The 18781-nt window shown below is 42.3% G+C and overlaps 1 protein-coding gene across 1 annotated transcript; it reads right to left on the bottom strand.

The window, feature by feature from the left end:
• Positions 1-965: 965 nt before the first annotated feature.
• On the bottom strand, positions 966-17969 carry fgf10a (fibroblast growth factor 10a). The gene is made up of 3 exons (XM_034096488.2): positions 17421-17969; positions 3668-3771; positions 966-1849 (listed from the first exon to the last, which is right to left on the bottom strand). The coding sequence occupies exons 1-3, from the start codon at positions 17866-17868 to the stop codon at positions 1649-1651; spliced, it is 753 nt and encodes a 250-aa protein (XP_033952379.2). The 5' UTR covers positions 17869-17969; the 3' UTR covers positions 966-1648.
• Positions 17970-18781: the final 812 nt, after the last annotated feature.

Below are 18781 nucleotides of genomic sequence, written 5' to 3' on the forward strand. Positions count from 1 at the left end.
ACAAGGAAGGTCAAGGAGGAGGCTTGACACTGATGCACACACCTCCTCACCCAACCCGTGTGTGTGTGTGTGTGTGTGTGTGTGTGTGTGTGTGTGTGTGTGTGTGTGTGTGTGTGTGTGTGTGTGTGTGTGTGTGGTGTGTGTGTGTGTGTGTGTGTGTGTGTGTGTGTGTGTGTGTGTGTGTGTGTGTGTGTGTGTGTGTGTGGTGTGTGTGTGTGTGTGTGTGTGTTGTGTGTGTGTGTGTGTGTGTGTGTGTGTGTGTGTGTGTGTGTGTGTTGTGTGTTGTGTGTGTTGTGTGTGTGTGTGTGTGTGTGTTCTAAGGCCTGTTTTGTCTTTGTTGTTATAAAAGACAGTGTTTATCCTCCAGGAAGCCATGCTTGCCATGTGTACTTGTAAGGGGAGAGAATCTTGCAGTGAGAAATGAAATCCCCTGAAATCATCAACCAGGTTTTCTGCTGGGCTTCTTTCAAAAGTCTAATCTCTAACAGATTCCTGATTCATGTCTTGGTTTGAAAATGGCTCAGCCGACTCAGTTTGTTATAGGCTTTTAACTTATGACTGTTATTGTGCTTTTAAATTGCCAACAACTTCTGAAAGGTAATTCTTGACCTTTTGAAATAGTAGTTTGACAAAATAATCATGGCTGACTGAGTAAAGTCCATTGACCTATTGAGACCATTATATGATTAAGAGCTAAAGAAAGTTTGGGACATGTGTCACCATGCTTTTTCAAATTCACTTTTAAACCTTTTAACTCATCTCATTGTCTCATCAGATGGATTTGGAGTTGTTTGGATATAAATGTTGCTTTATATATAGTTCTTTTTTAATTCCCAAAAAATGGCATTGTAATATACAAATAATGCAGTGGATCTAATACAGGGTCATACAGTATGAGTCAACTGCTTGAAGGCTTACTGTAGTCTATCTCTTCGCTGTTACAGTGTGAACAACCAATCATTGAATGGTGATGATAAATGATTCAAAGTCAGTCATACAACTTAAAGACAAATATATTTTTATATTTATTCAGGTTTAAATGATTAGTAATTCAAAAAGAGAAGCATAAATGGTAAAAAAGACAATAATTTGTCATTATTGTGTTTTTGATCTTTTTTTGTTAAATATTACACAAAATAAATAAATGTAAAGAAAAGAACATGATAGTGTTAGACTTGTGTTGGTGCTTCTTCCCTCCTATTCTTTCTCATCCTCATCTCATCATTTCTTTCCTTTCCTTTGCCGTCAGCTTTCCTTTAATACTTCTTTACTTTTCCTCTCTTACATATTTAGTCATTGTACTTCTTCCCAGTCAAGCATTCACATAGACACAAATCGAGAAATGTGAGTTACTAATCCAATTTTGGCACAGAAGTCATTTCTTTCATATTTTCTACTGTGCCAATGTACTTGATAACTTAAAACAGAAAATAATATATACATTGTATAGCAATATATCTTATTTCTTTCTTTAAAAATAGAAATGTCTTTTTCCAACAGAGATAACATGTCCATATGTTTCCGCTCGTTCCCTCCTCAGTGCATCATTCAAATCTGATTCAGATCTGTCCAATGTAGCCATTGATGTAACTCCAGAAAAGTCTGATCACTGCAGTGTGCAGAGCTCTCTCATGGCTGATAAGTCCAATCATCGTGGTTGTACCACAATGGGCAGGAAGTGAGTGGCAGTGTTTTTCCTCCGTGTTTTCTTCCCTCTCATTGGCTTGCCGTTGGCGTTCAGTCCCACAAACATGTGCTTCTTCTTGTTGCGCCACTCTGCCGAAGCGTAGGTGTTGTACTTGTTCTCCTCGATGCGTTCAATTAGACGGCAGTCCGGACCATAGTCCCTCTGTAGGGGAAAGACAAGGAGTGGAAATGTCAGATTAAATTACAATTTCAGAATTAGGATTAATCTGCGTGAGATCTTAACACTTCTCATTAATATGGAAGTGTCTGCCTCAAACCAGGAGGCTTGTTCTGTACAGCTGTAGTTGTTTACCTGCTGTCTTTTTTTTATTATCTCCCAAAATGGATTGAGTCTGGTCTTCTCTTACTCATAACCTCCATAACAAAAGAATGTTCTAATGTTCTCTTTTCTGGTTACACATGTTACTTTTACAACTTGCTTTAGATGTTCGCTGTTATTCTGAGCATAGCAATCAACATGATGTTTTATTTCTTCTGACAACATGGATCAACAAATGGTCAGTCACTGCTTCAGAATCTGCTACACTATCTCCAGCGTAATCATGGCCAATTCTCACACAAATGGACATGAGACTTATGGTTGTAGACATGTTTGACTGAGGGCAGAGAGGGTAGCATGAGATGTGTCATCTTAAAGGTTAGGGCTGTGCACCAGAAAAGGGCATCGTTGTTGTGGAATGACTTTACCGCAATGACCACCCACCGGTAAATAAAGAGAAAATGATCTGAGAGAGTAACGTTTGTCAGTTTACTGGAAGCTGCCCCTGCGCTTAAGGCTAATGCCGCTTAGAAAGCAAGTTAACTGGATGCAGTTATTCACAAGCAAAGAGGTATTCGCACACAAGCGCACACACACACAATTAAGCTTGGTCTCGCTCTCTCCCTCTCTACCTCTCTCTCTCTCTCTCTCTCTCTCTCTCTCTGTGTGTCTCTCTCTCGCTGTATCTGGCCACAGCTGTTTAAATTGGTTCCAGAAGTAAAACTGAATGTTCCCAAGGCGAAATTAAAATATCTTACAGACACTGTGCAGCTTTTTAACGTGCGCTGGTGCTAAGTACGACCAAACAATGTGTGTGTGTGTGTGTGTCTGCGTGCTGATTGTCTTTCCACTAAAATGGTGGATTAAAACAGATAAACTATGTAGTTATGAATTCATAACAAATATCGTCAGTACCTTTTCACCAATTTAATAGAGCAATAACTGTTGAGCACGATTCATTTTGCACAGACCACAGTGAATTCATCTGTCCGTCATCATTGTTTTTTTAAGAATTATATTACGATACAAATTGAATCATGGTTATACTTAAAGGCAATCATAATCATGTATATATCCCTGCTGCACATTAACCCGGGGATGAAATGAAACAATGATTTCATTTGATTACGACCGGATAAAGAAGGCACTGTGTAAACCCATCACGTGTAATCGAACGCCGGGCCTTCACTGCCGCTCTACTATGGCTTATGTTGCAGCGAGCAGAAGACGTCATGGGAATTCAGTTTCAGGCCATGCAACAGAATGCCTCTCTGTCTCTTTCTACCGTGTGTCATTACATCTGTGGTGTGGCTCCCATAGAGACACGCTGAAAGTAGGCTCTTTCAAAGCAAGCAAAGGAGAGAAAGAAGCAGGTAGAGAATGAGATGAAGAAAAGGAGGGAGAGGGAGAAAACAGATGAAACAAGGGCTGCTCTCCCCAGAGGGACTGAAGCAGAAAAGAGAAACTGAAGGATTGTGTTTCCTATTTCTGAATGGAGTGGAGAGCTAAGCAAGGTAGCAGAGAGGAGGGCTCTCATTGACTGACGGTGGTTCCTATTTCTGGAAGTGAGAGAGCCCTGCAGCCTTGTTTTAGTAATCATTTAAGAAAATCAAAGCGGCAGGGTTTTCCGATTCAGGGTGAAAAACGTCTCTTTTGCAAGAACTTTGATTAGGTTGTTGTAGAGGTACTGAAGCTACTCACCGCTCCGTATAGCTCTCCCTTCTTGCTGATTGCCAGGTAGTAGTTGCTGCTGAGGCCCCTGATGGCCACGACTCCCACATCCACTGACTTGATCTCCAGCATACCTGGTGTAGGGGGGACAGAGAACAAACATGTCAGAACTGTATTCATGTCCATTGTGGTCTCCTTTCTGTTCAGCTTACATTTAGCTGAAACCCAACGCATGAATAGTGCACAAACTAGTGATTACTTCATTATTAATGCCTACAACATTTTTCCAGGCATCTTGTTATGCTTGTTATGTTTGATCAGTACACAACGCAAAGACAAGTGATACATACCAGACTATTTAAAAAAAACACACCAAAAAAATAATAAGCTGAATCCAAGTATTTTTCCATTTGTTTAATAATCGATCAACCCCTCTGCATTAATGCTGAATTGTATGGCCTTTACGAAGAAATATGGACATTGTTTGGGAGATGAAGGAAACTGAAACACCACCTAGTTAGTATATTACTATTAGAATCAATTACGTATCATGTAAGTCTTCATGCATCACTCTTAATTAGGATCTCAAATGTTACAAAAGTGCTTAGAAATACTGCAGGAGAAACCTGGATTATCTCAGTTTCCTTTGCACAAGTGAACCCCAGTCTTGTCTCTCTTTTTTTTTTTACTGTGTGACAGTCAGACCTCAGACCGGCCTCTTGCCCCCCGTTTATTTGCTGGTTAGCTTGTGGGCTGCGTGCCCTGGGACCGAGGTGTAAGCCAGGAAAAAACATTTCTCCGTCCTATGTTTGTTTTTCTGACCAGGGGAGCTCAGGCGGGCGGGCACACGGACAGGACGGAGCGAGAGGGATTCTGACTGCCAGGTTGGCAAGAGGTCAAGGCGTCCGTATCAGTTTTCAAGCCTGAACCAATTACTGGTTTAAGCTGTGGTTGCCGGCCCTTTCTTCTCTCACCCTGAAGCCAGTTACACCAAGCTGTAAAACTATCAGGGGTTTGAGAGGATTAGCTAAAGGGGAGTGGAGCCTTGTTGCAGGAATAGTTGGACGGATGAAGTGAGAAACGGGGAAAGTCCATGCACAGTATCTCTGCTGGTTTATTACTCACTGCTGATATTTCAAAATGACAGGATGAGACAGCTTCCTGTTCAAGTCATGTTTTATAGACAACCTTATGACATGATATGCTGCAAATACAATTGAATCAATTCTATAAAGAGGTATTGTACTGGATGCACAGAAGCAATAAGGTCACTATGAAATAATGAAGACGGACATTCAATTAAGAACTTTATAGATTATGCCCGTTATCCACATTTCTCTTTAAACTTAATATTAGCCCGTCTTCTTACCAAACGCTCCTTATGTGCCCTTATTCCCCCTCGCTCGTCCTCATAACCCTCTATATTTTAAGATATCTTTTTATTTTGCGCTCACTAATTTGACTTTGCTACTAATTTGTCATTGTAGTCACCTATTGTTTCTCCATTTCTCATTGCAATAGTAAAGAGACTGTTTTGCATTTTGAAATGTTTCAAAATGGCATTAAAATGAACTTGATGTCGTGCTTTTAAAGACAAATCTTCTCTTCTACGCATGTTGCTGTTTTTGATTTATGTTTATTTTTGCAATCCTAGTCATTAATCCATCGCCACGGCTCCTTTATTTGGTCAGTGAAGGCTTGTTAAACCTTTAAACTTAAAGTAGATTTTCCAGGCTCACAGTGAATCATGTTGGCTCATTATGTGAAGTCCATTACTCACACGGACGTGTACCACAACACAACATTTATCAGGTTCAGAATGTTCCATCTCACTACACACACAGCTAACGGTTCTGTGCTGTGATCTGTCCATACTGCGCTAAATGCCGGTCCACCTGTTCAAACCCTTTTCCCTCTCCTGTTTGATGTGGTTTGTCCAAAACCAAAGAACAGGGCTCTTTTATGGCCCCGTTGCCGGTTACCAGGAGCAGCCCGTCTGCCTGCGAGTTAAAAGGCCAGGCTGCAACAAAAGGCTTAGATTGCAACAACAGAGTTTATGGCGGGGAGAGGGAGCAAAACAGGACTGGAGCTTGTAACACACACCCATTCATCAGGTTTTTGTGATTAACACACACACACACACCCACACACACACACACACACACACACACACACACACACACACACACACACACACACACACACACACACACACACACACACACACACACACACACACACACACACACACACACACACACACACACACACACACACACACACACACACACAGTCAGGCATACACACATAGGCGAAGGCTTAAAGGTCTGGTGCACGACCCGCTGTGCAATTCTCTTAAAACTTGCATTCAACACTTTGCCTTATTGCCGCCTTGAGTATTTTCTCTTTTTTCTAAGAGTGTAAAACTGTTATTCTCACTTCTTGTGCCGACTGGATCTCAGCCCATCCTAATCATGGATTTATGTTTTTAAAGTTTTATAAACTAAAGCACTAACAGCACTTAATTTAAAAAGCATGAACATTGTGTAAGAACTCACCAAGGGCAATCACCTGTGTGTAACAGGGCAACGCTGCGACTTTTCCAAACACAGGCCAAAAACATGTCTGCCAGTCAAACCTAAACACTCACGCTACAGCTTGGCTTTCTAACGGTAAGAAACCGTTATCGACCACATCATTAAGACCACTGTGATGTTTAATGGGTTTTGTAGCCAGAAATAAACTCCGGTGTGACCCTGTCAAATTCATAAATGTGAACGGTAATCTGCCTTCTGATGCACGAACACAGACTGCACATTCAAAACAGCAGGCGTAGTCATTTTTAGTTTTAGGCTTTTATTGTTAGGAGAGTTACGACTACTTTATTTCTGACCTCTTCGCCTCTTTGGCATTCTTTCTTCATCATCATCATCATTCCCTTTAAATGGCCCCATTTCCTTATATTTGTCACTTCTGTCTCCACCCTTGTCAACCTTTCAGCTTTAGTTCCTCTTTCCCAGTAAACCTCAGTGTTTAAATGTGACTGAGTTGATATAAGTAGCTTTCCATCACACACGTAGAAATGACCATTTGTCACATGAAATGTCAAGTATATGTCAATATTTTATTATTGATAATGAGCGATATATGAAAGTGCTCTCTGTACCCCTGAAGGCCACCAACTCATATCATTTAGTTATTCAATCTTTAGAGATATGCTACATTAGATAGGCTCAATGAAATGGGTAACTTTATGATTATGCAAAACTCTTTTGAGCTCAATCCAACATTAGTCACTTCTGAGATAAAAGCAGTTCCCTGAACAGCACGGTCGCACACACACACACACGCTCACAAATCCAAACACAAGACACTACACAGGAATAGACACATACTGCAGACGTCCCGTCAACCCCCCCGCCCGGCCCCCTCTAGAAACACGGTCAATGAGACTCCAGCTGAACTTAAAGGTTAAGAGAGGTTATAAAAATGTTTCCACTGTTTATCCAGAGGCTTTCTTGAAGATTATACAGCGGTTGTTCACAATTTGACCTCGACACGGTGACCAGCTGCGAGGGGTCTGCTTTGTGCCTTCAGCCTGGAGTGGTCTCGCTCTGTGTTGAGAAATATTGTCACTCGTGGATGAGTTTGTGTCATGAACTCTCCTCAGCGAGAAGAATAGAAATAGTTTGGTACTTTGATTCTGCTGCCAATTCCCTTGACTTTTATATGTTTTTCTGCAGCAACCAATCCTCTCACTCCCTTAAAGATGTGAAATATAAACGTTTCATCCAAGAAACAAACTTTTCATCGACAAAACGGCCCTATGATGTTTTTAAAAATATATTTAATATCTGATTTGCATCAGTTGAGGTTTGAACACTAAGATAATTGTTCTCTTGGAAACTATGGCAACAGAGTGATTGACGATATCTCGTATTCATTGCGACATGTTTACATCAATGCAACCACCAAAGACCTAAAAGAAAAGAAAACCAAACATCCAAAAGAAGAATTTAGATGTGAAAAAACGGACCACCAAATCAGATATCAGTTGCAAATATAAAAACATTCTGCTGTATTTGTCCATAGATGCAAAATACATGCAACCATTTCTTCTTGGCCACTGCTGACTTCCATTACCATGCATTATTTTGTCTTGATGGTTGAGTATTTACGGCTCCTTATAAAGTCTGAGAGAGAACAAACACTTCTCAGCGGTGCAGTTTACTTGGTGAGTTCCAGGGAAGACCTTGAAACTGCTATATGGTTTGTGTTAGGAGCAGACCCGGCGTCATGGGCCCGCTGTTTTAATAAGGGCTGAATACCACATTTTTATTGTTTTATTATTATGTTTATTGTTGTTGTTTGTAGGGCTTTGTCCTAATATTTATTTTTGTATTAGTTTAATATAATTTTTTTATTTTGCTAGGAAATTCTGAATGAAAGGCTGCGCGCAAGACTGGTTTTGAGTCGTGTGGGTTTTTGAGTGAGATGCGGCACAGCAGCCTGTCAGTTAGTTTACTCTTGCAAGTGGTTCACGAAAGGAATATGGCAACTCAGCGCCAGATGCAGGCACATTAGAAGAAATCAGTTAGGCCTACGTTACCAACGAGCAAGCAAGTCAGCTGGCAATCAATTATATTTTGAAGAGAAATGTACTCTCAAGCCGGCTCTCTCACAAACTCCTGCTCTGTGCGCAAGCAGACCGCTGCACAGGCTCTCTGCCTCGCTCAATCTCTCTCTCTCTCCCTTTCTCTCCACCGCTCCACCCTGTGTGCGCTCAAGTTTGCCTGCGTGCTTGCCCAAGTTGGCACAGCGTTACAAATGTGCCACAAAACCAACCAATGGATACATAAGACCGTCAACCGCCTTATGGCAACCTAAAACCCCTCTCTTTCAACAATTCAGGAGCGCCTCCCTCCCCCCGTAGCATCTAACAGCCCCCCCCCCCCTCCCCCGTTGACAATTCAGATTTCCCGGGAAATGTAAGTGTCGTGGTGGGCCCGCCCTGGTAAATCAAATGCCCGCCCAGAGATGTATGTCTGCCGCCGGGTCTGGTTAGGAGGAGCGTTGAGGTATTGGTTTAGACTCTAGTGGTGAACTAGAGTATCGTCAGGGTTAGGGCTAACCCTAACCCTGACCCTGAACTAAGTGGCCACATCAAAGCCTTTCTGGCCGACAGTTTTGACCAAAGCTGAAACAGAGGCTTGTTTTAGATTGATCAATCCTGACAGAAATATAACTTTTTATAAATTGATTTCTTTTCAAAATGTGTTTCGCTCGTATTTGATGTTGTATAAATGGTATTAAACTCATATTGGCCTTTTAGTCCAAACCCGCTGTGTTATTAAGCTTATTCTTGCAACCAGCAGGGTTGTATTTCCTGCCATGACAGAAACACTCACATCACTGTTTCTTGTTGGACAGAAATAGCCTAAACCACACACTGTTCTTCAGGCTGTATGCAATTTCAAAAGCTGGTCGGGGGAAAGAAAAACAAACCCAGATTATTTTAAAATTACACAAAAAGGATCACCTGAGTGAAAACCCTCAGTGTAAAATACCAGCGGTCTAGGCAACAGATAGCGTTACATTTCTCGCCTGCACTGCTCATCATCCCACCACCGCATAATCTGAGATCACTTTACGGGGCGCAGCAAGACCGCAGCGAGTTATGTCACACACAAGGGAGGAAATCAAGAGATATTCCAAGTGATGTTAATGGTAATTTGATGGAGAGGAGAAAGAAAAAACCCCAAACCACCTGAGATATTGTGATTCCTTTTAACACAGTTGACTTTGTAACATGATAAAGTGCCAAAGCTGCCAGTTTCTGTCAAAACATTTCACGGGCCTGACACGGCAGGAGTTATGTTTTCAGCTGCTGTGGCGGTTGTCTTCATTTCACACATTTTTCATTTACAGTTCAGCTGCCAGTGAGATGTTGCCCAACTGTTGTGGTTGGAGTTGTTGGCGTTAGAAATCAGACTTTACACCTCAGACGTACATGCACAGATATACTCAGTCAATCACATGTGCCTTGTTTGTTTCTGTATCATTCTTGTTTCCTTTGTCTCTCCTCACACATGCATGTATGTGCGCACACAATGTGTACTTACACACACACACACACACACACACACACACACACACACACACACACACACACACACACACACACACACACACACACACACACACACACACACACACACACACACACACACACACACACACAGGGTAATTAGCTGGCATTCCTTGCTGCTCTGTTCAAACGGCCAGGCTGTCCAGATGCCTCTCTGGACTCAACTCTTTGCTCCCAGCTCTACCTTTGATGACTCCATTAAGAGCCTCACTTTCACGCTGTGTGTGTGTGTGTGTGTGTGTGTGTGTGTGTGTGTGTGTGTGTGTGTGTGTGTGTGTGTGTGTGTGTGTGTGTGTGTGTGTGTGTGTGTGTGTGTGTGTGTGTGTGTGTGTGTGTGTGTGTGGTGTGTGTGTGTGTGTGTGTGTGTGTGTGTGTGTGTGTGTGTGTGTGTGTGTGTGTGTGTGTGTGTGTGTGTGTGTGTGTGTGTGTGTGTGTGTGGTGGGGGGGGTGTGTGCATGTGTGTAGCGGGGTGAGTGAGAGTGTATCGAGAAGCAGAAACATGAAGGTGTGGGTGCGTATTAAGTCGGGGGGGCTTTTCGTCAAGCATGTGGTGTCTATGGCAGCAGCCCTGGATGTTATCTCTCGCAGGTGCTATTCCTCACCTCCCGCTGCTTTACTGGCCATGAATAAAGCTTGTTCACATGAACCAGGCGAACACCAGAACGACACTTTCAGTGTTAGGCTTCCATTTTTTTCATCTGAGTCGCTGGTAGTAAAGATAGTCTAAGAAAAACACTTGTTGAAAAGACATTGGAGAAGCTTGAATCAGAGAAAGTTAAGTGCATAAGCTTGAAACATTTCTTTAAGATTAACTAAATATTTTCTGTCAATCGCACAATGGTTACATCTGCTAATAGTTTCAGATCTAGTGAGTCAACATTACTTTCTACAACATTACATTCCTCCTGGATATTAAATTTAAATGCGTAAGGAAGTTGTTCTGTCTCCTGCTACAAGAGGTCACTGTTCAGCCCACTTTACAGTATAAAGGGTCACCTCATTGACTTATTTTTATAATTTAGGAGAAATTCAATTACACAGTTATGATATTTAAACATTTCTATGATCTCAGTTTCAGTTAAAGTTTCATTAAATTGATATGTGCATTTTTATTTATTTTCTTTTTCTTCACACTGGTATCCTCTCTAGATCAAACCGGTTCTACTGGCTCCAACTTCGCTGAGATTACACAACGTTTAATGTCTTGCTGACAAGGCAGATATTGCAGTTTCCGGTTCTTAACTGAAAATGATGCAGATGATGTTCCAATCTTTGTTTCGCCAAATGGATATTGCTTTGATACTGGCATTTTGTTTTCTCATCTTTTGATTTATTTTACAACAGCTACAAATTGTTGGATACTTCTTATTTCAGCTCTGAAATCTGCCCCAAACTGAGCTAATGGGCATTTGGTTTGCATTCATACAGAAAATGCCACTCTATATAAAATATGTCGGCTGTGGGGAAGTAGCACTTGAAGGATATGACTGCATTCCCAGAAGTATCCCAGACTTTCAACCGTTTTTCACACAAGTGTATTTGTAAAGGTCATGTTTGCTCATTTAGCAGAACCAATGACATGGAAATGATGATTCACATCTAATCTCGACAGTTGTTTAGAAATCTGGTTGATAACTGACAACTGGATGTAAGTCAGTGTCTCCCTCCATTCCTTTCTGTTTCCCTTTCTCTCTCAAATGTGTTATTTATGGTTGTACTCCGCCAGAATAACCCAAACAATAAAATGGGCCGTCCATCAAAAAAAAGGTATCCAACTTAAAATTCTTTGTGGATATTAATCGACCCTTGATGAGTGGAAAGTTCTCCAAAGCTGTCAAAGATCTACATGATTTGCTGCTGAAAGACTTTTCTTTAGGGTGGTGCCGGACTGTTATAGCTGGATCGCTTGGCCTGCCTACAGAAATCTGGCCGTAACATCAGTCTGGTTTTAGCTGATATAGTCGTGCAGTGAAGTGATGGGAATATGTCAAGGAAATTATGTAAACAGTGATGGAAAAACAAAATGGATTCTGTCATACTCTTTAGCGACTTTTGGCAAGAACACTGGACTTTTCCAAGTATGACAACCGCACTAACAATGTCGACATTTTTTACCAACATCTTGATGGGAAACTTTTATTAACTGTGAAGAGTTGTTCTGATCATTTCGGCACTGCATGTTTCTTGCGTGAGACGTATGAATCTTGAACACACATGCGTTGTGGGTCAAAGGGCACTCATACATGTGGACCTCTGGACCTTTGCATTCGTCCCTGTGTGGCAGATGTAAAATAGGGCTGACAAGAGTATGGAGAGAAAGACGGGTAGTTGCATAAATAGTCCTTGTTATTACTTATCTAGCCAAGATGGAGAAAGAACTTCATTATTGTAAATATGCATTGCATTACATTTCACTTGTCATTCAAATCAATCATTGTTTTTACGGTAGAATGCAATCTCTGACAACTGACGCAACATTTAGCAGTCATGAGGATGAAAATGCAATGCTGCATATCTTGCCACAATATGAGCCAGGGGATTTCTTGAGTAACAACTCATGTTGGAATCTTTGAACGTTTCCAAAGAGTCAGCCTATATTTCCAATATTTATTAAAAGACTGCAAGTTGTTAGCAGATCAATTCTTAACAGCCTACAGTATGTTTCAGTACATGCAGGTTTTGTCATTCTCCGCTCTTTAGATAATGATGGCTTGATACCCAATGAGGTTTAGTCCCAGACGAAAGATTTCATCCTCAGGATTTCAAAGATTATGTACCAGTAAATACAGTACAAGTAAATGGTCAATCTGTCTTTCCCCAAAGTCTACAACAACCTTACCAATTATTTGGCTTGGTTTCATTATAGTAGAATAACATTGCTCTTATGTGTGATCCTAAAAAATATGATGTAATGTTTCAGCAGGACATTGTCAGCTCCGTAGATTCCAGTAAAAGGAGACATGAATCAGAACGGACATGATTGATGTAGACTGGCTGAATTTCTGATATTAACAAAACTTTACAAAAAGGCTGCTTGTGGAATTAAATGTATGATTTGTGCATATATACCAGCAGAATTTAGCCTCTACGATGTTATAAGGTGATGAAGTAAAGACTAATTGCAGTCGTTACCTTAAATGGTTTTCCATGCTTGTTGTTTACAACCAATCAGGATATTGGCTATTTGTTTCAGCCATCAGCAAAATGGATGTTGGCGTAGTTTGAGGGAGGATCAGAGGGAGTGTGAAGGCAGTATATGTTTATTGTAAGTATTCAGAGTACCGCTGAATGCAATTGTTGATGTGAAACTTGGCTCTGCCAGCTTTAGGAGTAATTGTTAATAGGTTCAGTATTTTCTGAAAATGCTGGTGCGCATATGTTTGCACACAGCTTTATTTTACAGCTGTTGGAAAAGTCAACGAAGATGTCAAAGTCGCTTTGAAAGAAAGGCAACACTGACACTAACCTCTGGTGCATCCAAAACCTCCTCATAACTCTCTTTTATGTGCCACACTGTTACCTTTTCCCACGAGTAAGGCAGCGAAACCAAGACAAACAGAAACTGAAAAAAAAGGCTTTGACTTATTTCAAGATGTTCAGGAAGAATGAGGTTTGTTTTTATCCTTGCTGAGTCATTGGAGTTTTATGGACGCAGAGTAGAACGATAAAGAAGCAGTTGTGTTATTTTAGAACCTGGTTATATGGAATATAAAACAAGTGGAAAATCAAATAAAGTGTTGTGTTTAAAATGTAATGCCTTAGTTAGTCATTTTTGAAGCAATTGACACTCAATTGACACACGCATTTCTTGATGTTTCTTCAATTATTACTAAGGAAACAGTTGAAAAAGAGCATTAGTGTCCTCCACCAGAATTTGGTTCTAAAGATTTATTCGGAAATGCAAATAATGTTTAGTCTTGAAGACAGAATGTGAAATGTGCATCCCCCAGCTACACCACATAACTAACAATGACAGAGTAACAGAACAGCTAAAAGTGATGCACTACGTGTAGCGCTGACCTTTGCATTAACAACGCTTCCTGACTTGGGTCAATAGGTAGAGGTCAAACCAGAGGGGGCGGGCCTGTGTAATTAGCTTGGACATGGAAAGCCTGCTCTAAATCAGAATAACGTCCAGTGTATTAACTCTCCATAAATCTGGATGCCTTGGTTTCATTTGTGTCAGTGGGTAATATGTCTCTACGGTGATTAAGGTTAACAATAAGGATGTGTGGCAGCTTTTACAATCCCGGTGGCCACAATAAGAATCAAAGCTCCGAATGTGGTCAAGTTGGCACCATTCGATACTAATTGAGCTAAGCACGACCACAAGTCTGTGGTCCAACTGCGAACACATGTCCATTTGTTTCACTGCTTTATTCGTGTGTAAACAAGTCGTCACAGTCCATGCACGACATCAAGGGAAGTAAACAAGCACAGTTTTGTTGCTTACGGTCAGTGGCAGGATCGATGCTAATCACATGACGCCCAGACGGGATTTCTACATTCCCACTAAGAGCGTCTGATTTTGAAGTCCCTTATGAGGTGAGATGGACAGATGAGCGTTGGTCACATGACTGTGATTTGCACCAGTGGGCACACATTCACAATACAGGTCGTAAAAGCCCAGAGTGATGTACTGCCCTCAGCTCTGACAAGATGATTAGAAAGGCCCGGCTGTGGAGGAGAGGCTCGACCCCGGAGCTGGAGCTGAAACGTCTTCATCACCTCTGACACCATCTAATGACACTCATTTGCAATCTGACCTCCTGAACATTACCAGACTATAGAGCATGATAACAACACTACCTGCCCCCTCAATAGCTTTCAATTTGATGTTCTCCTAAAGGGGAAGTCCATTTGTGACATCTTGGGTCGTCCTATAGATGTGCAGCACCTGAGTTTGCGCGGACACATTGGAGACATTTTAGTACACTGTGTTATGTCGGTATATAGTACTTTGTATCTAGAATTATCTCAAAGTAGCCATGTGTTTTTAATGAGCACATAAAGGCAAGAAAACTTGCATCAAAGACCGCATTTGTCCAAAAGTCTGTGTGCAAGCCATTGATTTGCTTCAAGTGTTGGGGAATAGCACAAGTGAACAATGTTGTAATCTGTAGCATTAAACATAAGCAACAAGTTTATTGAAACTTATGAAAAGGATGACATGTCTTGTATGTCAAATACCACATTCATGTTCTCAGTTAGGAGAGGAACATTCAATTATGTTCTGTTTGGTTTAGTTTGAAGGGTACAATTTGTTCTCTGCAGGTTGTAGAGCACATGCAAAAAAGGAGGTTGCACATAAGCATGGACTGCTCTACATGCAAGCTGTTGCACACATGCCAACACTGTCAATGCACAGGTACCCAAACAGATATCGTAGTGTCCAACTTTATTTAATTATTTCTCCAGTTTATCACAAAATGTTGGCCCATCTTCCTTTAATCTGAAACATGTTAAACATCTGCACTTGCTTTCAGGTCGATACAACGTGCTGAAATACTGACGAGACAAAATATGACCCGAAAGGTTTTGCTTTCACGGCCAAGTCCTGCTTCTTAAGATTCGCCCTTTCCTCTGAAATGTTCTCACCTACTTCACGCCACAATCAACTGGCAAGGGCTGTTGAAATGGATGGATTGTGCTTCTGATGGCATGACCTGATGCCATTATGGTTAGTGACACGTTGCACTCTAATGGTTGAGCTCTTTATGTGCACGTGTGTAAAAGTGTAAGAGTGTGAGCACATGTGTGTGTGTGTCAGATAGGACTGCAGGCAAGGGGAGGGAGGAAGAGACGCTAATTGAAATTCCTTCAGCCATGTCTGGCAGAGCCTTGGTGTCTGAGTGGCGCACACACACACACACACACACACACACACACACACACACACACACACACACACACACACACACACACACACACACACATGGACTCACACATATGGACTCACACATATCGACACTGGCCCTGGCCCTAATAAAAGTGGGCTTTGCCATATGGAGGCCATGTGCAAGACTGGCCTCTCTGTGCTCGTGTGTGTGCGTGCGTTTTTGTGTGGGTGTGGGGGTTTGTGTGTGTGCTCTTAGCAGGAGAGGCTTGTACAGACCCACAGAGATGCATACAAACCTATTACATGTTTATACAATTGGGCAAAAGATAAAGGTCCATTTATAGAGATTACATTCCCACACTTGACATGCTGTGACAGACTCAAACACATACAGCAGACGTCATGCAGACTGTTTTATACTCTTAAAGAAATAAGCCCGTGATTTGGACGTCGCCCATCAAATTCAGTAAACTGGCAAGGAAACTCTGGACGAGCGTGTGCGAGTAATGTTCTGTTCTCCCTCAACATCTACTGTCAATGTGCCCTCAGGCCGAGCTGCGCACAGACCAGAAACCTGTGGCAGTCCTGGAGAACTTCCAGATGTGTTTAACTCGAAGATAAAGTTGTGGACTACAGAATGATAACAGCTGACTTTCTGTTCTGGATCAGTCATAAACGATAATGATGACTCTTGCAAGTCTTTAAAGCGTTTATATTGGCTGGTGAACAGATAAGATGCTTTGTTGCTATTGTGGTGTTTCGGTATTTAAGTTACTGGAAAAACCAAAGCATACCTCAGTTGTGTTCAAATGCACATTCTTAACATGCACCTTCGGTCCTATTTTCTCACAAGATGTTCCACATCTCTGTATTCAACGTGCGATCATACTGTGTCCTTACTGAAATCCTACACTACATCACATTGTGCCTTAAAAGGTGCCGGTAGAGATTCTCAGTGCCCCACAGTGAAGGACTTTGATCTGCTGTGAAGCGTTTGACTGTGTGAATGTGAGAGTGATTGGTGCTGACAAAAGACCATAAGTGCTGAATGACCCTTCTCAGGATAAATAAAGGTTAACATCATATTTAACTTTCAAAATGTACAACCGGTAAAAGGAGCAGGAATTGCATGTTTATTACTTTACATCTGAGTCCATAAAACCTCACACTTAGCATATTCCCACCACTATTATGGCTGCAGCACAGTACTACGGAGTCAATGGACTTTTCATTCTCCCCAGGGTTTCCGATAATAGCTGTGTTTTAGATATTTCCTCAAAGAAAAAGAACTTTCTCTGGGCGATTTCTAATTGGTTCCAGTGGATCATTTCTCTTTTTTATCTTCCTGGCTTTCTCATTTAGTTTTTTTTCCTCTTCTCCACCACTGTCATGCTCCCTCTTTTTCGTGGCTCTCTGTACTCCGCCTCTGCACATGGGGAAAAGGCTGAACAGCACAGCTCTGTTATTTGTTCATTTGCCCAGTCACCTGTCTTAATGTGCTTGGTTGCCCAGGGTGGATAACCAGAAACATCTCTCTTGGCAGATAAGCACACGAGACTCAGTGGGAAGAAACCAGTCCATAATTTGCTCTCTTGTGTTCTCTTACATGTGGGCATACAAATGTTGAACAGAAAACGTCATGTGAACTTCTCTTTGAGCGCCTCTGTCAATGTTTGGTGCAACTAAAAAGTCTCTGAATAAATGAAATGTCTCAAAATACATTAAAGGCTCTACATTTCAATTAAAATATAAGAAACTGTTGAAACACATTCAGAAATGTAACAAAGTCGACTTACTGTATGGGTCGTCCTCACTTTTGGTGCCATTAACTTTTCCTTTTCTATCAATGCGGAGGAAGAATTTCTGGAAGGAGAACAGTTTCCTTTTGCGCACGTCCCCTTGAAGATGGTTGTAGCTGCTCCGCACGTGGCGCCCGATGACTGTCGCGGAGGACGATGACACATTGGTCGCCCGGGGCAACCTCGCAGAGGATGCGTGCAGCGGTGAGGGTGACGAGGAAGGTGGCGCATGTGAGATGAAGATGTGAGGAGGAGCCCCTCTCGCTGCATTGTGGTGCTTCTCAGAGTCTGGTGATGAAGCGGACAGGGGTGCGGAGGAAGAGGTTCCGAGCAGGAGAAGCAGGAGGAGGAAGGTGAAGGAGAGGATGAGAGAGGGGGGTCTGTAGCAGGGGCAGGTGGAGGACCAGGCGTGCGGTGCACCTTGTGTCACTGTCCATCTACACATGGTAGTGGAGCTGGGAGAGCTGTGGAGGTGCTCAGGGGCTGGGGCATGCTGAGCTGGGTGCAGGGAAAGGGAGCGAGAGTGGGAGAAACTCCCCCTGACCGACCGCCTACACCTCCTCTGCCCCGGGACCCCCAACCTCACTGGGACTGTAGGTTTAAAAACCGGTAGAATGACTGCGGTAGACGTGATGTGGCTTTATCGGTAAAATTATTGGAGATGGTGATGCAGCCTTCAGCTTTGTGGCTGGCTCTGCTGTCGTCCCCGTTGCTGTTTATTCCTCAGAAGCGACGCAGGAATGCGTCAACATCCATAACTCAGATCACCTCGCCACGGGAACAACTTGGGGTTCGCCTCAAAGACCTCTCACCACACTCCTCCTTCTCCTCCAATGACTGTTGCTCTCTGCTCCTGGTTACTCACACACACTCACTTAAAATCCCTTTTTAAAAGTTTGAAAGTACACCTACACTCTCATATCTAAAGACACAAACACAACCCATTCATATACACTGCTGAAACCTGCTCCGCACACATGTCCCAAACCATTGATCCCCTCCAGTGCAGGGAGGTGGAGGAGGTCTGGATTAAAGATGACAAACTGCTCAGTACAAAATTAATAAATAAAATCTGGAAGTAAAAAAAAAAAAGATTAATGCTGCTTCTCATAAAATGTCCCAAGAAATCCATGCAAGGCAGGCCAACCAAAAAAAGTGGCAGAATCCAGACTGGACTTCTCCTCTTCTCTCTCTTTGTCGGAGCTGGTTTGAAGTTACTGGAGTGTGTAACTGAGCCCGGGAGCTAGTCTTTCTCCCCTCTCTGTGCGTCTTGTCAGTGAGCTCCCGTATCTCTCCTCTGTCCTCTCAGAGTCTGAGCGCTGGAGCGGTGCGTTGCCTCTCTTCTTTCCTCCAGTGTG

This window comes from Pseudochaenichthys georgianus, chromosome 12 (assembly GCF_902827115.2).
Source record: "Pseudochaenichthys georgianus chromosome 12, fPseGeo1.2, whole genome shotgun sequence".
NCBI lineage: Eukaryota > Metazoa > Chordata > Actinopteri > Perciformes > Channichthyidae > Pseudochaenichthys > Pseudochaenichthys georgianus.